The 21,790-nt window shown below is 40.7% G+C and overlaps 1 protein-coding gene across 1 annotated transcript; it reads left to right on the top strand.

Moving 5' to 3' along the window:
* Positions 1–403: 403 nt before the first annotated feature.
* On the top strand, positions 404–21,728 carry igfbp3 (insulin-like growth factor binding protein 3). The gene is made up of 4 exons (XM_006634465.3): positions 404–929; positions 6,055–6,287; positions 9,795–9,914; positions 18,391–21,728. The coding sequence occupies exons 1-4, from the start codon at positions 563–565 to the stop codon at positions 18,514–18,516; spliced, it is 846 nt and encodes a 281-aa protein (XP_006634528.1). The 5' UTR covers positions 404–562; the 3' UTR covers positions 18,517–21,728.
* The last annotated feature ends 62 nt before the right edge of the window (positions 21,729–21,790 follow it).

Raw genomic sequence — 21,790 nt, 5'->3', positions numbered from 1 at the left:
TGATTGGTATTAAATGCACCTGGAGTTGTAACATCCTGAACGACAAAGCCTGAAAACGCTAAGAAGTGTGCCCACTGTGATATTGAAATCGACGAGTGCCTTATGTACAGTAATAAAGATACACTTCTGGTTGCGCGTTTCATGTGTTATGTACTACAGATACAGAAGCGACAAACCCCAGGACGACAAAAGAAAAAAAACACCTCTTGCGATGTATTAGTTTTTCAAGGCACTTTGAATATAAGCAAACGACAGAAACTGTATTATGGACAACGCGTACCTGTGGGAACCAGGTCTGAAAATCGAATGAACTTTGCACACATTTTACAAAACATCGGAAGATGCAAGCGATCCCTAGATCCCCGGAGTCTTACGTTCACATTATTCATACGGAGGGGGTGTGACTTTCAGACCCCTCTCTTCTCGCCAGCTGTATATATTGAGAAGTTTGAGCGACCGAAAATACAGATGGAGAAGGCTAGCCCTCGCTCTGCGGCAGGGAAAGTTTGCTTGAGCGTACGTGACGGCTCGCCCAGTCTCACTTTGTGCCCCGCTTGTCACCATGCTGTCCAGACTGTGTGTTCTCTGTCTGGCCGCGGCGCTGGCGCTGGTCAGCCGGCTGGCGGAGGCGGTAGGTCCGGTGGTCCGCTGTGAGCCCTGTGATGCCGGGGCGATCGGGCAGTGCAAGCCCCTGCCCAGGGGGTGCCCCGAGACGGTCCGGGAGCCCGGCTGCGGCTGCTGCCTGACCTGCGCGCTCGGCGAGGGGCAGCCCTGCGGGGTGTACACGGGGAGATGCGGCTCGGGGCTGACCTGCCAGCCCCAGCCGGGCGAGACGAAGCCCCTGCAGGCTCTGCTGGAGGGAAGGGGGGTCTGCACCAGCGCAGCGTCCAGGAAGCTCGGCGGCACGCTGCTGCCACACCAGAGCCCAGGTAAGGCGACGGGCTCCGCGTTGGCGGTGTTCTCTGCTAGCTCGCACCCCAGCAGATGATGGGAGAAGGCAATACCGTGCCGTATCTCTGCTGGGTGAACGGGCTTACAGTACATCTGCTGGGCAGGCTTGTTACCCGCTCAGAGGAACAGTTACAGGTACAGCCTTTGCATGAGCGAGCGTATGACCGAGGTACCTACTGTAGGGGTTAAGATCTTGCTTATCTGGGCTTTACTCATCTGGAAATAATATCGTTAGTGCACGGTTGTCAGATAAATTTAATATCCAAACGTGTGTGCTGTGCCGTAGCACTTCGGTGAATGGTAGGATGACCGATAGCTTCATTAACCGGTTTCTACCCTCGCTTTTACCCCTGCTTTTAGTAACTATGGGCAGATAGTATTTTGTGTTGTAGTTTTAGACGAGTTTATTCGATTTTTTTAACGAATACAAGTGGAAATAGAGTCTGTTATGTGGCATCCCCTTCTTGGGCAACATTCAGGTCTCATCGAAAAGAATATTTCTGACGGTACGTCTGGACTGAAGCACATTCTTTCGTTTGAGCTTGTTTTGCTCTACATTATAAACTCACATGTGAGATTACCTTTAAGCATTCATTTTGAATTAAGAACAAAAGGTTAATTTATTTTGAACGGTCTACAGTTAAAAAGCACATTTACTGTATCAAGAGACAAAATATTGCACTGAGGTAGGGGAAAATATGCTTGATGTGTGAAAGGAAGTTTACATTTTTACTTTCTAAACAGGTTGTTAACTGGTTGAACTTGAGAAGCTCCAGTGTTTTTGATGATATTAATAATTAGTGAGGTATTTGAAATGTGTTCAGAGGAATGCTGCGGTAATTGGTTTATGGTGTGATGAATATTTAAATAGTTCTGCCTTACCAGGGAGCACTCAAGCAGTATTGTGGAAAAAGATAATGAAACTGTGGTAAACTCAGCAATATCAATAGTGCATATCAGGATTATTCTATACCGTATAAATATTATTATAGTGACACCGGAATCAGGAAAAAATTATCTCCCCGAATGAGGTCTTTCATCCCACCAATGCTATTACTTTGAGGATTCTGAAAGGCACGTGTGTAAATTGAAATATTCCTTGGTTTCTTGCAATCAGAGTGCACTTATCTTTCTTGAACTGTAACAATGATGCTGCTAGATAATTTCAGAAGGCTAAGTGTGTGTAATACACCACAAGCAGTATTTGCAGGGTTAGGTAAATTAGAGCTTTCTTTTTTTTTCTCGCTGACTGTGCTTTGCCGTGATCAAGAAGGAAACTGGCCAGTCTTCAACAATCAAGTTCAGACAGAGGCCCGAAGACAGTATCTTATTATCATCGATTGGCTCATTACAAACACAATACAAAAGGCAAAAGCAGAAGAGCTATCCAAATTCCCAATGAACCTTGTTCCACTGTTAGTGATATGTTGATGAAATGCTGATGAAGTGATGCTGTCAGAGAAGAAAGGTGAAATAAGAATATAATAAGCTTTTGGCGAGGACTACTAAACCCCTCGTCCATCTAGCCTGTTTTTTGATGCAGAGCAACAATTGTCAGTGAGCTAGCTTGAACAAAGAAGGATGGCAGATATTCCTTGCCCTTGCCTTCCCTTCCAGTTCTGAAGCTTTCCGGAGATAAAGAATGGGAATGTCTGTGCTTGGTTCAGTGTTTTACCTGCAGAGTAAGATTAGACGTTCTTTATCTATTTTATCATCCACAGCTTAGCAAGTGTTTTATTTCGGGGGCTTCAGGAGGAGAGCAAACAAACAGATGAAATAAGCCCTGCCACACTGGCTTGGTGCTGGTCCTGTTTGTGCTCTGATATGCTGCCCATTAATTTCTCTCTGCAAGAGGCACCATCTGCTTAAGTGCACATCTCCACCTCACTGCAGGGGAAGCCTTGTCTATTAATTGAGGGCTGGAGGGGAGTGAATATGTGCGAACATGCTTAGCGCGATGTGTGACATGAGGCAGTGGAAATGTACCTGACGACTGCAGGGCCCGAGGCTTTAAAGGCCTTCCTGTAGCCTTTATCCTGTTTAATCTGCAAGAAAGGAAGAGCGCGGGGTAGAAAAGGCTCCTGCATTTAACTGTTTCTTCGCGCGAAATGACAAAACCCATTTTGATTAGCTCCTGGTGTAGGTCACTTACAGCTGCATATTTCTGTCATGGACTGTGATACATTGAAAAAAAAACCTTATGAACAAGTGATTACCGTTTTAAAGGCTAAGATTGTGTCCTGGAGCAGCTATGTTTTGTGTGGTTGCTTGTTTTATGTCAGTTTTGCTCCCATTTTCACATGTCTTTAATTTTTGGTAGATTTAGAATGGCCATTTATTTTTTATACACACCTGTATTAAAGTGTGTATTTGCAGTAGCCAGTTGTGTGTTTGTCTTAGATTGGCTGGCAGCTATGAACCATGCTACCACACACGGGGAAGAATGAGGAAGTGTAGGCAGACTCTGCTGACCTGCCCACCTCAGAGCCAATGATCTTTTAGCATGTCAGAGCTGGTCATAGGGGATCTCTGAGAGTGTTGCCTGCCTAGTTGCACCCTACCCTACCCTAGGGTGCTCAGACATTTATCGCTTGGGTATTCCGTGTTGCAGTTATTCTTCACAATTTAGTTGCTGTCAGTATTCGGCCATATTGGTGATTTGGGAATTCTTTACACTCTTTTCAAAGTAACTGTATTGAATGTTTTAAAATGAGTGATTTCTAGAGCAAGGACTATTTGCTGAAAAGCTGTGGATTAAAAGATGACCGGTTCCCTTAAACTTGATCTTGTTAAGGGGAGGTGACGTGGTCCAGTGGTCAGAAATGCTGCCTCGCAGCACTGGGGCCATGGGTTCAATTCCTGTGATGCTGTCTGCTTGGAGTTTGTATGTTCTCCCCATTTTTGTGTAGTTTTCCCTCAGGTGCACTGGTTTTTCCCGCAGTCCACAGGCATACAGGTATGTAAAATGACCTCTAGGAAAAAATGGCCAAGGTATAAAAGTGGGTACATTTGTGTCTATGTATACGGTATCTTGCGCTGGATTGGGGTATCGTGCTTCACGCCTGTTCCTTGCCGGGACAGACTCCCCCGTGACCCTGTACTGGATAAAGCAGTTAGAAAATGGATGGGTGGACACATTAACTAATGGAGTTTTTAATAAGTAATCAGTTGTTATCTGGACATCTGTAATGGTTGTATTGAAGACACCCTAAAATAAGGGAAATCAAAACATTTTGAAATACCGGCGACATCGATTTTTGCTGATGAGTGGAAGCCTTTAATCAATGAACCTGCTCTGCTAATGGATTTGTGAGAAGTTCCAGGATTTCATGCTGCTCCAGCTTTGCCATATTCCCACCTTCTGGTGGACATATATAATTGCCTCTAGAGCTGTATCGTTTTGGGCCACCAAGCGCGATTTTAAGGAGGCACATGCACTCACATTCCTCTTTTTAATGAGCTTGCGTGCTGCATTTCAAATTGTTGTTGCCCACATCTATTTACATGACAGAGATTAGGCAAACAAATTAAGTAAAATGTTCAAAATCTTTAAACACTGAAGCAGACATATACAAATTCACGCTGTGACTAAATATTGATGTTACACACATATCCAAATATATCTTTCTGACTAGCCGAGATCTATTTGTCAGATATTTTTAAAAATTAAAACCAACAGTTTTATATTTGGTTTGGAAAAAATGTTACAAGTGGTATAAAAAGAGGCGACCACTTGACCTGTGATTGCAGTCCTGTTGCAGTACTTACTAATTGATCCACTCAAAATCACCAGCTGAGGAGCTTGTCTCGTTTGCCACATGTCTATGAATCTCTGTTCAAATAAGACTTTGTTTTTGTGTTAGAAATCTGAGTGGAAAATAGATCTTATTCTACTGTGCTTCAGGGCCCAATAACTCCTGACTTTGCTGATCTTGTTTCAAAACTGAATTTATTTCTGACTTGGGTGTTTGGAAATCAGTTCTTCATAAAATCAGTCTGTTAAACATCCTACTGTACATTGCCTTTTCTGAACTCATTTCACTTTGAGGCTCAAACAGGATACAGCATGTTAGATTTCACAATACCCAATTTTTAAAGATCACTTTTAAATTTCCCTCTCCTGTTAATCATCTGTTTGTGTGATGTTAATTTAAAAGTCTTAAAATGTTCAAAACAATAACTGTCACAGTATTGTCACAGTTTAATTTTATAAGAGGATAGACATCATTACCAATTGATCGCTCGTTGACAGTTATTATTATTATTATTCTTATTATTTTATTATTATTATTATTATTACAACATTCATTTTTCATTCCTACACTCAGCTCTATACTTTATCTATATGCTGGTTAGTGTTGACATGTCCTCTGAGCACAGTGGCAAAATGTTCGTCTGCAGACCTATAGTGTAATGATCCATGTAGTTCACCTAGAAATACTTCATTTTGAAGACAAATACTGTACGTGCACTTTCATATTCATGTATAAACCAGACATTGACACTTTTTGCAAAACATATTTGTTGGAATCCGTGCTGAGTCTTAAAAGATCTTTTTTGATCCCTGTGCAGAAGATGAGTTCTGGTTCCTTGATCTTTTTGGTTATAGATGTATAGCTAATAGGTCTATAATTTCCCCAGTTCTGCCTTTTCCTATATTTGGGTACTGCATTTGCAGTCCTCTGGTCAGGTGGTTCGCTCCCTGTCTTTAACGATTTGTCAAGAATCTTTGCCAGTGGTCTATAAATAAGTTTCCTCATTTCTTTCTGTACGCTTGGAATGGTGCCTTCTGGAAAGGAGGATTTGTTGATGTTAAATAGTTATGTTACTGTTTATTAGTTGGCTGGGTGACTTAGAGTACTTTGCTTCTCTGGTTTGAAAAACCTCCAATGTGGTTAGAACTTTTTTTTAATATAGTATAAGTATAAGTCTACCCTGTACATATAACTGAGTGACTGCAAGTGTTTTTTTTCTTTTTTTTTTTTGTCAAGGAAACATAAGACCTAACCTTCCTTTCTGCCAAAATCTAAACTAATAGTGTAAAAAGTTCATGGAATTTTATTGATTTACAATAACAACATTCCTCTCTTCTTTTTTTGACAGAAAGTGCCAGGGAATTTGAAGAAGAAAGAAATGCCAGCAGTGTGGGTTACCAAGGCACCGAGAACACACACAGAGTGCCGGATTCAAAATCGCCTCCACATCACACCAAAGTGGAGGTTATAAAGAAAGAACAATCCAAAAAGTCACAAAGTTATAAAGTGGAGTCCGTATCAGGTGGAATAAGCACAGATATGCAGAACTTCTCCTTAGATTCCAAGCGGGAAACAGAGTATGTAAGTAGCTTCACAACTGTTTTAGTTTTTTTTTTAACCTTCCCCTGAACTAATGTTTGAGATTTTGGAGCTGAGAAAAAGTGAGTGATATTGATCATGGCTGCAGCCAAGCACGAGGCCATTGGAGATTCCAGTCAAATTTCAGCGAGGACATTTTCATCCCGGCCCGTTTACAATATTATTAGTTTGGAAGCTTCTGTGAAGAGAAATACTGATATGTGGACAAATTGTCATCTACAGTCTTTCTTTTTTTGGCTGGAAAAAATTGATGTTACAAAGGCTACAGCAGATTGGACCAAATCAAAGCAGGGCTCACACAGAGGAGAGCCTGGGTGCCAAAGAGAGTTTGTAAAATCACTTTGGTGACACCATCATTGTCATCGGTGATAGCACCTTGGACATGTTTCTGATCTTGTGGAACAGACAACGTGCTGTAGCAGTTCATTCGACTGTGCTTGCATCTGGTCATGTTAACAGATCATGAAATGCATACATTGGCAAGATAGCCTTGCCTGTCTTGCCAGAAATTTGACACATTGTTAAATAATAAATATATATTGGAGTCAAACTGGAATCAAGGTTTTCATGTCTTTCAGCCTTTAACCAGATCCACAGCACCTTCACACTCAGAAATATTCATGAGAAAAATTAGTTTTGAATGAACTATAAATAATGCGAAATACTCCCTAACCAGCATGTGAAAAGTCATATTACCTGGAGATACTTTTCTGTCATGGCACATACTGTGTGCTGACCACTGGGCGGTTTTCATTTTCGACTGGAGTCTGTGGATTAAATAATTGAACTTCCACTCAGTACGTTAGCTGTTCTCCAGCAAGGGGCTTGTCTGTTATCAAATATAGCGTGACGGTCATAAATATTGTATATAGAGTTGGCATAGTGACACAGCCTTGTTTGACTATGGTCTGGACCTCGGTGTTCTGTAACAGATCCGTTAGTGAGGATTACTGCACATACATTGCTTTAAAAGCATGTGAAGAATCCTGACATCCACACTACAGGAGGATCTTCCAGGGTGTATTGTAATAGAAACACCTTTTTCAAGTCAAGGAATGCCAAGTAAATATAGAGAGATGGGTGTTGCTTCTGTAACGAACAGGCTTTAAAATTTTATGGTCATTACAGAATCCAAGAGGCATGACTGACGAGGCATGTTAAACTGAAACTTGGGTTTTGGATGAAACTCTTTGGAAGAAAGTTCAGGAGAATTCTTCTAATGATGGTGACTGTGTGGGACAGTAGAGAGATCCTGCTGTAATTTTCACAGCTGGATTTTTCCTGTCTCTTGAGAATTCTCACGATCATGGCAATCTTGACATTTTTAAAATAGCAGTTGTAGTGTTAGTTTCTGTCTGCTGTGCTGAAAAAAAAATTAGTGGTAATTTCATCACACCCCGATGATGTGTTTGCTCTTCATTTGTGTGATGACATTCATAACCTCCTTAAACTTTGGTAGAGTTCCAAGCTCATCGCGAATCGGATGATTGAATCGGATGTTGTGGGATAGAAGTGAATACACTTTTGTTGACAGTGGATTCTTGGGTGAATAGGTGTTCAAAATACTCCTTCTAACAGATTTTGATGGCCTCCCTTTTCATGGATCAAATCTCCCCCTTCCTGAGTTCTTGGAGGGAGTGTTCCTTAGGTGCTCAGACCCCCAACAGCCCTTTTGCAGAACACACACCTGTGATATCGATTATGTCTTTTAAGTTTCCCTTGTCTGTCCACCACTTACTGTATGCTTCACACCATCAGCTCTTTATTTAACCCTATTTTATTTAGCTCTTTATTAGTTCTGCACAGAAAGCCTTGTGCTTGAGATAATATGTCCATCGGTCACCTTGTCATTCCCATCAAAACAGTCCCGAGGTTTAATGGTATAAAATCCAAGTGTCTCTTTGCAGGCAGTGGCTATATTTGTCTTGAGGTCTTCCTTAGTGTTATGAAACCTTTTCTTCTGTTTTTGCTTAAGAGCTTTTCTCGAAAGCGTTCTTGAAACTGCTCTCATTTGTTTGGACCCTTCAGTGTTTCGACTTTGATTTTCCATGGACATTGCCTCTTCTACAGGCGATGTTTGGGACCCAGATGAATCTAATTGAACTGAGAAAATAGTGATTGGTCTGGCAGGCATAAACTTTTTTATAGCTCTGTAATTCTGGGCGCAGAAAATAGCAAAGTTAATCAGTGCCAGTGTTTGAACTGTGTGTGTTGCCAGAATGTTTTGTATCCATTCTCCTGGCCAAATGGTTTTTTTTGTTGAGAACAAGCACGCATGTGGTAAGAAGAAGGCTGTTGGAGTTGAAATTTTCAACCCCGTGAATCTGACCTTTTTTTTCTGATTTCCCTTCCAGAAATAAGTTTAGCCCATATTCCTTCCCTGGCTCATTTGGTTTCACTCCCTGGAGTGATGTCATTGTTGTATGTTCTGCATTTTTGGGCTACACATGCTGAACTGGAAGGATGTTGTCCCTCTGGGTCCTGATATTCCACGTCCCGAATTTGAATACCCTCTTGTGTGTTTTTCGACCATAGAGAGCTGATCTTCCTGGATGTGGCTATCCAGGCAGGAGTGGAGGCTATTTTTAGGGCACCCTTTGTATCCCTCTTCCCCAAAAGGGGTGAACATTGCTGCTCCTAAAAAGGGCGGCTCAGTACTTTTGCTTCATCGCAAGTGCCTCTTGATGGCCCTCTTGCCTCTGTGCCGGATTACGACCTGACATCGCTGTTCAGCTCTCTTCACCATTAGCTTGCTGCCGGAGGAGAGTGTTCTGGGGTCCCACACCATAGCTTTGACACAAAGCAACCGTGAGGCGGTGGTGTGGAGGCATTGTGTCATGGTGGCACTGAGGATCTGTTCCCTGTTGGATGAGCCTGGACAATTCAGGAATCCTTACAGGCCTTCATGGAAACCCGACGTTGCTGCAGGAATGGAGGACCCACCCTTCAGTTATCCTGTCTTTGCCGATCCTACGTTAATCATTTCCCAGCTTCCCCAGTGAGGAAGAGGAGGTGGAATTTAGAACCCAGAAATTCTATGCATATTAGAGCTTGAAAGTGTCTCTATTTCTGTCTTACTCACTTTACCCATAGGTCATAATCATGTCAGATGGCCATGATATGTAAAGGTGCTGTGTCACCATTGGAAAAAAAAAACAATCGGTGAATTTTAAGGCACTTGATAATTGCAGGTCCTAATGAACCTGAGTTTGTCATGGTAATAGATATCGCTCATAATTTCATGTCTGTAAAGATGTATTGGATATGGTCTTGGCTTCTGTACTGAAGTAAATGTTTGGAAAGTCTTGGGGTTTTGTGATTGTGTCTTTTAAAATCCAGCCCCGTTTGCTATTTCGTGAGATAAAATGCTTTTAAATTCTAAATGTAACACAGATACAGGTTGATAATACGTTTGTATTAGGTGACAAATAAAAAGCTTGGGTTTTACTGTGTGACATCAAGTTAATGTTTCTTATTTATATTTTAAAGGGACCGTGCCGCAGAGAAATGGAAAGCATTCTAAACAGTCTTAAAATCACAAATATTCTGAATCCCAGAGGATTTCGCATTCCAAATTGTGACAAAAAAGGCTTCTACAAGAAAAAGCAGGTAATTATTTTTTTTAATTTTGCTTTTCCCTTTCTTATCTCCTCCATCCTCATCCTGTGCTGTTTTTAACAGTCAAGAAAGAGAGTAGCTATGTGTTCTATTAAATATGTATTCACTTACTACTAAAAATATTCCTCTGGTGATATGCGTGTCCCTGTATTTTCCCACTCACCAGACCAAAAGGAGCACATGCCGGGACCAGATTATCAAATTCCCCAGTTGTGTTTAATTTAATCCCTTAGGCTGCTATAGGAATCAGAGCCATTAAGCCGGAAATAGTTAAAGGAAATAAGTTGGTGTTGTGAACAGAAATGAAGCGCATTTATCACAAAAGAGCTGACAAAATGTGAATGTAATGGGTTCTTACAGAAAAACTGCATTGCAATAAATCTACCATAGAGTTGGCACATAATACACAGCAGTGTCCTACAACTTCCTGTGTGATGACTGGCGCACCTTGTGAGTTTTTATTCTCCCACTGAAGTGGCACGATGTGTTAGGTTGCCATTCGAGCATTGAATTTTTGCCTCGTGAGGGTTTGTAAGGGGGGTGAAAAACAGGATCGCCTCTGGGTATGAAGTATATACCACCTGTCTAATGAGCTATCCAAGGTGCTGAACGCTATTTACAGAAATATTTGGTTGCATACCTGCAGTACCAATTTCATATATTTTTTTAATTAAACCAACTGTTCATTCCTCAAAACGTGTCCTGTCAGATATCTGCCTTGGCCATTCCATTCCCTTTCCAGTTGTGAGCTAAAAGATGGTTTTTGGAACATGTGTTATTGAAAGTGTTTAAATACAAGGTATTAATATGTATTTGTAGTTCAGCTGCATATGTTACCATTTGTTCTGGTGGTTGGCAATGTCCTCTTTCCTTGAATACTTCGTGTCGGAATTTAGGTAATATTTTATGAATCGCATTTTTATTAAATTCACACCTGTGAATTTTGAAAGCAAATAACTGTAAGTGGCTGGTTATCTGGCATACAGTAAGTAATTCATTGTTTAAATAGACGTTTAAGAAACAGTGGGATTATGTACCTTAGTCAGACCCAACCAGATGTCTTCGAACCCAGTCTGATGTATTTGTTAATCTGCTGTTTATGTAGTGTTTCCAGCTTTAGCCATGCACATATTTATGTATTTTTGTGGAAGTCACTGATTAACAACGGATAATTTTCTCTTAAAGGAGGGTGGGCAAAGCAGAATTCCAGTCACTCCTGCTCTATTGACTAGATATTCAAAATGGGGGTATTTTCTACCGGTGGAAGATCTCGGCGAAATAGTTACCGACTCTCATAGTTCTGATAATAGATCATTAGATGATGAACATCTTAGTTTGAAACTAGGGCCAGCAGTGTCACTTCCTCTTGTGTTTGAGAACCCTAAAGTTAAAAGTTTCAGCCCTTTGCTGGGTGTTACATTGGCGGCCGCGTCGCTGCTCAGCTTGCTCATTTTTACCCTGTGGCAGTACACACTGCCTATAGTGTGTATAATGGGTGGTGTGGTGATGGTGCTCTGCTATCATGGGCTGCACAGGGATGTCGATGTGATCTTTGTCTCAAGGTGATCTAACCATGAGGCCCCATTCCCAAGTCAAGACAGAAGACCTTGCTTATTGTATTTAAAAGTATTCGCTGTTTAGAAGAGTTAAAATACCATTCAGCACTCTCGCCAGCTGAAAATTTGTAAGAACTGAGGATATGCTTTTTTTTTTGGCCCTGTTATGTGGAGCTGCTGAATTTGAGGGAAAGAGAAAACAACAAAAACACGTGAGCCAATTGTCACATAGATGAGATTTTTTCTCCTGTATCATTATCGCTGTGAACATTCTTGTTGCAGAGGAATGGCTGCTCGTGCTGTTGGATGTCTGGTATCACTTGCGGCTTCCAGAGAAATAACTTTTTCCCCCATACCGTACTGTGCAGAAGAGAAGCGAATGGAAATTGTATCTGAAAACATTTCTTGTAGTTCTGCCATTGGCTAGCGTACTCTGCAGTGGTCTAAAAAATAGTAACGGTCAGCTAAATAACCAATTTCACTCTCACTGCACCGTTCCAGATTGGCTCTAGCATGTGCAGAATCTGCACCAATGCTGCTGAAATAGCTGAGAGACATGGAGCAAGGCTTAGTTTTTTCCATGCTGAGTGTTTTTAGCGACAGTGGACTAGAGTCCCCTTCATTGGTTACATTTTTTTAATCTGTTAAAACAGAAACTTGATCAGTCAATCAGAGCATATTTCATTTGCAGTGAGATTTAAACGTCTCACAGCTCATCGACTTCTACAAAGCCAAAAGGTCTTTTATAATCATTTTGGCAACTGAATCAATCGTTTTCACACAGTGTGATCAGTGATCGTTGGGCGTCTAACAAGAATTTTGACACCTGGAGAGAATCCACAGCCGAAACTTTACTTGTTCCTTATCAATTGTACATGGATGCTGCAACTAATGCATTCACAGATGAAATCAGTCTGCATTTTCATTGTGAACAATAACCCTGGTTGCGTGTTCCAGGGCGATGGTAGGGCAGGTGTATAGTATTGGAACCATGAGGTTTGTGTGTGTGAGGGAATTGCATTGTGGTGGTATGTGTGTGATTGAGGGGGTGGGGAGGGTAGTGCTAGTTATAAGTTTAGGGGTTGGCTTTTTGTTGGCTGTGGTAATCTCACTGCTCGGTGTTACTGACCACATTCTGAGGCCTGTGTTAGGCCCCTTGTTACAGTAACACCAATAGCATTGTGATATTTTAACACTACAGTGCTAAATTCCACGAGGCATGGCTCATGCAATACTGTCTGCATCAATCTGTAATCAATAATAATGTGTCAGGGGTTGTGTTTCTGAACTGCTATATGTACAATATATATTTAGATACAGATGTATCTGACCAACTGTGATCCTACTACATGATGAAGTAACTGGCCATGTCTCTTCTCTATGCTGCAGGATGACTTACAAAAATACTCAAGGTTCTGTGTTACTTATATAGTATATAAAAGTTTGTTGTCAAAAACAAACTTTTAAAAAAAAAAATGATAATCTGTCCTGTTCACTATTAATGTTAATGTTTAAACATATTCTGAAGCACTTATTTGTAAGTCACATTAATATTAAATTAATCCTTCAGTGTTTGTTTTCCACTGTTTTTGATATCCCTGTTTTCAACAAAGGGAAAAAAGTGAATATTTTCCCTCCATATTTTGAGGTGTACAATAAAATGTACATTTGCATACATTTGTTATCAGTAGAAACAGAAAATATGCTCCATTTGCTCCATTTTCAGTATACATTGTTTTTTTCTGGTTAAAAATGCAATTTGACACCTGCTGACAGACATCCTTTTAATGTGTATTTAAGCAATTGTGGCTTCTTCATGACTGTATTTTAAGAATAAGTTATTTGAAGAAGTTACACATTAAATACCAGACCTCCAAAACGCCATCGCTCTCCAACAGATGCTGGAGAAGCTGCCCAGAAATTTTAAAATAAACACCTAGGTCTTCAAAATAATTTTTAGGGCTATAGAGTTTAATATTATTATTACTATTGCTCTGTGTAATTACTATTATTCTTTCAGTTTGTACCTCATGTGTAAATGAGAATAGATTTAAGAGTTGTGGCGCGTACATTTGTGAAGAGTATGATGTAGAGTTGTAGAAGTAATAAGGTGTCTTCATCATAAAAGTATTTTTTCACCTGTTAAGTGTGTTGAGTAGATACATACAGTAGTATTAAGTGAAGAGTTTAAGGAACAGATTGGCGGAGTTGGAAGTAAAAAGCTTCCTCCATACCTATCGTATGCCTTGGGCTCCTTGGTTTAAAAAAGATAAAATACTCTGTTTAATTCAGTTGGTTTTGTTTGACGTTTTGAGTGGTTACATTTCTGCCCTGGTGGAGTTGGAGTGTTTTTCGTGTTTCCCCCCTGTCCCCAAGGGTTTTTTCTCGGGTGCCCTGGTTTCTGCTCCTCTCCCAGGGACTGGGTGGAGCTGGTGGATGTTGTGACCCTTCATGCGTTCCTAGAGTCTTTCACTGAGGTTTTTACAACTGTACAGTGACTGCAGAACCATGGTACACATTTGTAAGAATCATCAACCAGCTGGCATTCAGATTTGAGTGACTACAGCTGCCTTGCTTTACTAATTTAAGAGCATGTTATCGTGGCCTTAGTGAGAATTGATTACAGGCACTTGATTGCTTGACGTCAGGCAATCTAAGTGATTTTGGAAGGGAATGATACAGAAAATCAATGGAAGAGACAACAGTGATCCAGGTTTCTTTCCTGTTGTCATGCTAAGCGAGACATGTACTCCTACAAAGCCAAGCCAGTGTGCCTAAGGGTGCTGTCCTTTGAAGTGGATGTAGGAAGTCTGAGTCTAGTCATTTAGAAGAGCTTCTGTACCTGTTGAGGTTTCAGTGGAAGCTAATTATAGGCCTGCATGTACAAAATGGAATACAATACCCTTTTTTCGCAGCTCAGACCTACCTGTTTTCACTGCCTACCAGCTGTAATGATGATATCTCGAGAATAATACTATCATGTGCCAAAGCGATAGGTTGCCGTAGCTTCAGAGGAAACGTAAAAGAATGTAAAAAATAAACAGAATACTGCGCCAGTCTAGGATTGCTGATCATAGCTAAGGAGGAGTTGCCCTGACCCCTTAGGCTTTCAAAATAAGGAGCAACGAGGCAGAATGGGAGGTCACCTAGTGCAGTTCCCCAAGGGCTTGTGCGGCAAGGTGGCCACCACCTATCGAAGCGCTTTTTCTCCATAATTGCTTGTCTCATTTGAAAAGCCATACAAAAATAAATCTGAAGGCATTTTAAGATCTTCTGTTGCCCACAACTGCTTTATAATAAATGACTACCTAGCAATGCAGTCATATGGATACAGTTATTTTCATGTGCTGTGGAATTACCAAAGTAATATTTATATTACACTAAAGCTAGTCTTTTTGTGTAAGTTTTCTAGTTGACCTATGATAATTTTGAAGCCATTTCAGTGAGAGACCCTTATTTTCTCTTTTTTTTTTCTTTCAGTAGCTATTTAGGACAGCAATATCCTCCAGTAAGAGGGAAAAAAGGCTTCTGTAGGTCATTTTATGAGCCCATATTTACTTTGTGGTTTCTGTGATTTCTTTTTAATGCCCAGTCAGCTTAACATTCTTCCTATTAGCTATAAATGCACACATTATGTCTGTATACACCAAATAAAATGTGCTCTGTCGTGATCAAAATTGTAGTATGGTAGCTGCAAAAACCTCAGCATGTTCATAAAAGGGAATTTTATTGATGTAAACCGATGTTTTATGAGAATTCAGGAATAAATGTTTTTTGCAGACCAAAGTAGTTGATTATTTCCTATGAATGTATTTATATTGTAAGACTTCCAACTGCAATCTATAAAATAAATGTTATGTCTTGCAGTATTCTATTAATCAGAGACTAGAATGTAGTGCATTCCGCTTATTCAAACAACTACATGAAATACGTTCCTTTAAAGTTTGCCACAAGGAGTGCAAATTTAAAAAAAATATAAAACATTTCACTGGCATAAGACACTTGTCACGTGATTGAGTAAAGCAAAGATTTGTTTATAAATAAGTGAATTTGTATTTGTATTTATTGGTGTCTGTTGGTGCAGAGGTCAAGAGTCGATGAAGGATATAAAGATACAGTAGGAGTAGCAGCAATTGTTATTTTTCTGGTTAACTGGTTATTAAAGATTCTCGGGAAGCACATTTAGAACCAACTTAAGGTCTTTCTGATGCTGGACAGTTTTCCAGCGTTGTGAATATGAACAAAATCTGGAATTCAAAGGAATGTTTTGTATTTATGAGCAGCGTTGGCACAGAGATAATATTCGTGACACAAGTCCAAACTACAAAAGGAGCACATGCAGACACTGCAGAATCTGTTACAGGGCCTGAAGGGCCTGACACAGATCTTCCTGCCGAAAAAGTCATGTTGTATTTCAAGGGTAAAATGTGTAGGGAGGGAATAGTCCCATGGATTTTAATATACTGTGACTAGGCATCTTGTGTGTGTGGGCACCTTTCAGTTTTGTATTCACTTCAGTCCCTGAAGTTTTCTAGGTGTATTTTGATCAAGCCTGTCACTACTAATGTGTCCTGTTCCCCGGCAGAATTAAGGCTGTGTTTTTCTTGTGTGCTTTCTAACCCAAGTTCCTAGATCATTTGTCTTTTTTTTTTTTTTTTTTGCTGCCTTCCTGCTATCTCCCATGCCACAGCGCCGCCCTGTTGGCAGTGTGCCGGGGGCACTACAGGAGCTGTCACCCTGAGCCGTAAACAGTTGTCGATTTGCATATTAGTTGAATTGAAAAACTGCAATAGAAGGTTAAAAAAAAAGAAACTGCTTATCTGCTTTATCTTTCTTTTTTTTTATACACCCCTGTTTGCAACCATCACCTCATAATCGACACGGCCTCCTCAGAATCGTGCACGTTCAGCGTCTTTTTTTCTTCTGACCGAGAGCCACAGTGCCAAAGAGAGAGCTGGGCCATCAGGACAGATGGTCTGACTGTCGCGTGGCAAACAGAGGAAGTTCTGGCCAGCTCATCCCATCTCGACCCGGCAAAATTCAACAATTATTTGGCGCCAACTGGAGTATCCCTGTTGCACTGTGCTAATGACATGGCCTTGGGCCAGAACCGGGATGCCTTGTACTAGCTGTGCCCCTTGCTCGATTCGTAAAGGTGAAAATATGTGGCTTTCACAGAATTGCCGGCAAACGGTTTTAAGCAGTAGCCCAGATACATCCGTGGCTGCAGGCCATCGCTCACTCAAATTGCAAATGCTGTGCAGCAGTCAGCGGTCAAAATCATCCTGAAGGCGGCTCTCCTTGTTTCGGAACTCCTTGTTTCAGACCGAACTGGCTCAGGATGAGTTAAAATCAGAGGCACTTGATCAAAAATCATTATTAAACGATACAAAGCCTCTTCACTTTACTGGGCTCCGGGAGGATGGCTTGAGACTGCAGTCAAGAGCGATATCTGGCTGGTGCCGCACTCCACTCCACAGTGCCTCCTTCGGAGATAATTATTTTCATGTGTGTAGGTTATCTTGATGTGAGTTTTAGAATGTACAGAAAGTATACGCTTAATCCTACTTAGCAGTTACGTGGGAAATTATGTGAATTTTCTTCAAAATGTGACCATCATCTACATTAGCAGCACTATGTACGGAAACTATGCCATAACATAAAGACATTAAATTACAACTTCATTTACTATATATAATCAGCAACAGATGATCATGCCATGTAAAGTGGGTTTTTGATAGCCTGCCAGCTGCTTAAAATAGCTTTCTGAAAGGGTTTCAGTTTTCCTCAAAAGGATCTGGGTAAATATTGGAGCAGGATTTTGTTTAACCTTACACTCTTTCTGCCTTTTTTAAAAAAAAGTGGGTTGTTCATCACGTAACATGACCCCGTCACTCAAAAAAGAGACCCAAGGGCAGATTTTGGATTTAAATCATGCATAGTATCCTTTCAAGATGGAGAAACCATAACAGAGTGGACGTGACGGTGAACAGGCCGTGCTGTGTGCGTAGAACTAGAACAAAGGGTGAAACCCCAAAATACTGTGAAGATGTCATTTTGAAAAATGTGAAAATATTCCCGTTTGCTAGTTATTGGGCAGTGAAATGACGCTCATCAACCTCTTCTTCGTTGCTGAAACAAGAATGTCAGTATTGCCGCAGTTCTTAATTTGCCAGAGCCCATTGTTATTGTAAAATCATTTTAAAGGATGTCAGAATGTATTTGGGGATATGAAAAGAATAATAGGGAAGAATACTGTTTAAATTGGAAATTGATAGCAAAGCCACATTGTTTCACTTGGCACATTGATTATGCAATTATTGAGTGTGTGTATCGCAAAAGAAAAAACTCTGAGGTGAATCTGAGACTTAAATTTGTCTCTTCTCTCATTAAGGCTTCTGTTCTGCAAACATAGTCTCACAGATCAAAAGATTCACTGTATTACTACAAAGCTACAGAAAATCACAGTAATGTACCCTCTTCTGTCTGTGCTGGGGAGCTTTGCGAGATCTGTAATTATTAGATATAAGATCCATATATCAATGGATGGTATTATATATCAGTCATCACAATTCAATTATATTTTTCATTACATTATGCATTAATCATTTACATCTTTAATTATTTTAATCATTGTATTAATAACACAATATTACATATCATAGTTAAGATTTAATATAGTATTTAACAGGTGACTTTTTTATTATTAGCTGTGAATACATCAGCCATAAACATATAGAATATCTATGATGTTTTTGTCAGATTTCTTTTTTTATTTAAATACCTGTTCCCACTCTTTTTTTGTGTGCCTCTGTCATGTTTTGGAAATCGACCCCCCCCCAAAACAATGTTAAGAAATGTTCGTCTTTTATGATTCAGTAATGCATTTTTCTGGATTGATTTTCCTGCAGTGTCGTCCATCCAAGGGCAGAAAAAGAGGCTACTGCTGGTGTGTGGACAAATACGGCCAGCCTTTGCCGGGCTACGATGGGAAAGAAAGAGGAGAAGCTCACTGTTATAATTTAGAGAATAAGTGAAAGAGTATATGCAGTGTCTGAAGACTGCACGCACAAGACTGAATAAACAGAGACCTTTGAAGGTGCTGGCATGAACTGTAAGGCCTGTCTTGGCAGGAAGGGGCTGGGAATTCTGCCATGCGATTTAAGGGGAATACAGAAAGCTTGTGAAGACTGGAAATCACAACTAGGCCTTGCAATTTATTTCTTACAGCTTTCTATATTGTGTATAGGGAGCTTTGAATTTCCCAAATACTAGAAAATGATCTGCACTATTGTTTAGCGAGAGAAGGCACTTCACTTCTGAAAAGAATGAGGGAATTTCCACTCACTTAAAAAAGAACTGCCTGTGACCAACTTGATCCTGACAGACTAAATGTAAAAATCTGACATGCATACAGTACAATTATATCTGAGCATGTGTGTTTGAACGTGTATCAATAAATGTATAATGTACCTTGTGAAAAAAAAAACACAAGGTCCTTTACTCAGCTATGCATCATTTTGTTATGTATACTGTATGCATAATTGGGACTTTATTGCTGGACCTTTCTGTGCAGGGTCAAGAAAGCTGCCCTACTCCTTAAATAGAATCCTTTGAATTGATTCTCCATGTTTTTTCCAGGTTGTGTTGTAAGAAGTCATGGGGTAGAGGATAGCACTTCAGCTCCTCTCACAACTGTTGTTGTGAGCTGGACTCTGTGCTGACTACTGTAAGAGATACCCAGACATAACTGACCCCACTGCTTTACTGCTGCATGGCCAAGGCCATCATGCTGAAGATTCTTCCTGTAAGCCCGCCTTGATAGTTCCATTGCCATTGGATTGCACTTTGACACACATAGAGATCATTCTAGACCAGAGTTACTCAGACCTCGGCAGTTCTTGGGTCAGGTGACCCTTTTCTCATAAACGAAACAGAGAAATAAGTATTTGTTTGCTCCGGAGCTAAATATATCCGTGCAGAATGACAAGGGAAAGTATTTGTTTTGTTTCTGGCTTGGTGTCTTCCCCGAAGCCAGTAGTTGTCAGTGAACTATGTGGCACTCCTTCTCTCACGCCCCCAGCCTGTGAAATCGGGCTGTGCGCTCGAGACAGTAGTTTGAGGCCACTGATCGCAGGCTGTTCTTGCTGCACACTGCAGTGCTGTCCTGCGGGAGGTCGTGCCAGCAGGGGAGCACTCCATCTGGGCAGAGGTGTCCTGACAGGAGCATGCACTGACCCTGAGGATTCTGAGGCTGGAAATCTTCCGATACTTCATGATCGGCATTATCAAAGGACACATGGTACTTCGATATTGTGCGCTTCATGGGGAAGGAACCCCTTTAGAAGTATTGCATAAATAATTATTTCTTATCTCATTTTTCGTGCCGTTCTAATTTGTGCTGTACGCTGTGTGAGTGAGGCTCAGCGACGATGAGAATGAATACCCTCAAACCCAGCTGTGCTCAGGGTTACTGGGCTTTGCACAGGATTACCACCTGTAATCCAAAATTGGAGTGGAGAGTACTGCTGAAGAGGTTAAAGAGCCACTTGTGGCTTTCGATCTGCAGTCGGAGTATCACTGTGCTAGACACTGAGCTTTGCAGGCATTCACAGGGTTAGAATTAGTCCGTGCCAGCAGCACTTTTTCCAAGCCATGTCAGGCCACCTCCAGCACATAGAGCACTTTTTAGTTTGTTGAAATTTCTCACCACAGAATGCAAACTGCGTGATAAAGGTGATGAAGCAGGAAATCACACAGCAGGACATTTTTGGCGACTTTGTTTTTGTATCTTTATATGGTTTTATGTCACACCTCCCTTGCAGTATTCTAGCAATATCTCAACCCCTTTTTTGAGGCTGTCTGTTTAGCTTGTTTGTCACTGCTTCATAGTGCCAGTGAAATCACTGCTTAGGACTTTGTGCTCTCCAAATCAGAAACCTGTGGGCTGGTATCATGGCTTGGGCACTGCAGCTACCTTTAAGCAAGGTTCTTCACTCTGTTAAATGCCTGGCAATATAACTAGGTAGAAATGTCAACTGTCTTGAAGAACAGCTTCAGCTGGATGAATTAATAATAATCGTCATCACCTAGTTATTCACACCACAGCGATATCACTTGTGCGTCTGGGCTGGCACTCTCTCACGTCATAGTGTGAAACCAGACTGTAACAATGGTCTTGACTTTTCAAGCCAGACACTTTAATGTCATAGTACAGTGCATTGGATGCTTTGTAGGTAGTAGGTCCAAAAAAGTAAGATTCTAGGGTGTTTAATACAGTATTTGTGTAAAAAGCAGGTTGCAAGCACCAAATAAGCAGAAGCACATCTCTGCTTTAGGCTTCAATTCCAGAACATTTGGAAATGATTTGAGACATGAAGGACTCCTATATTTACTCCAGTGTAGAGTCTGGTTTCCTCACAGCTTGGCTGCATTTAAATATCTGAATGCCCCTCCAGGTAAAATTGCAGGATGCAATCAACATTTGCGTCAGGTTTCGTTGGCTTTGGCCCAGGGGAAGATTGCCACTCTTCAACTTTCTGATGAGTATCTGAAGCTTCAGCTGCCCAGCTGTGTGGGGGCTTTTAGTGATATGTGCATTACTTAAATTAAATCATCAATACAACTCATGTAAGCTGACCCAGATCATAATTGAGTGACCTGACCTTAATTGCACAAGAACACTGTATTTTGGGAATGTAATCACTACTGATTGTGTGGCACGAGTTTCGGCCATCATTAAGAAGGATGCAAGAACCATCTCCACCAGTAAAGTATCGTGTGCGTACCATTTGCTAATTTTCTTGACCTGCTTAGTCCCATTTTTTCTTGATTTCTCATCCATCCGTGTGATAGAGCAACCGTTCCTTCACAGATACTGTATTCCTGTTAGTCCTAACGTTGTGTCAGCGGCACCCCTAAGACAGGAGCTGGCACTAAATTAATTTAGATGGGAAGAATTTAATTCCTCAATGTTGCTATTGTGCAATGTGTAGGTCATATATACATATAAGGATACATTTGAACAGCATTATTAATGTCACTTTTCTGCAGGTCTGTTACGGATCTCTCCTTTCACGGGTATTTTTTTTAAAAAGATCTAATTTTAAAGAATATCGGTTCTTTTAAACCTTCCATATAACTAAACTAGAAATCACAGCTAATCTTTTCTTTAAGAAAGGAAACGATTCTGTTAAAATATTATCTGTATTTAATGTCTTTTTTTAATAAACACTATTTTAATTTACAAGTGTAAGCTGTGCTATTTTATTCCATCAGTGTTGGGCAGACTGGAATAAATCATCCACACAG

This window comes from Lepisosteus oculatus, chromosome 6 (genome assembly GCF_040954835.1).
Source record: "Lepisosteus oculatus isolate fLepOcu1 chromosome 6, fLepOcu1.hap2, whole genome shotgun sequence".
Lineage (NCBI taxonomy): Eukaryota > Metazoa > Chordata > Actinopteri > Semionotiformes > Lepisosteidae > Lepisosteus > Lepisosteus oculatus.
The sequence above is the reverse complement of the archived record's forward strand: the minus strand, read 5'-3'. Positions and strand labels throughout refer to the sequence as shown.

Bases quoted from the DNA above. Each gene is read 5' to 3' on its own strand.
- igfbp3 (XM_006634465.3), top strand. From the start codon at position 563: ATGCTGTCCAGACTGTGTGTTCTCTGTCTGGCCGCGGCGCTGGCGCTG. The intron at 6,288-9,794 runs GTAAGTAGCTTC...TATATTTTAAAG, and splicing joins CCAAGCGGGAAACAGAGTAT to GGACCGTGCCGCAGAGAAAT. The intron at 9,915-18,390 runs GTAATTATTTTT...ATTTTCCTGCAG, and splicing joins GCTTCTACAAGAAAAAGCAG to TGTCGTCCATCCAAGGGCAG.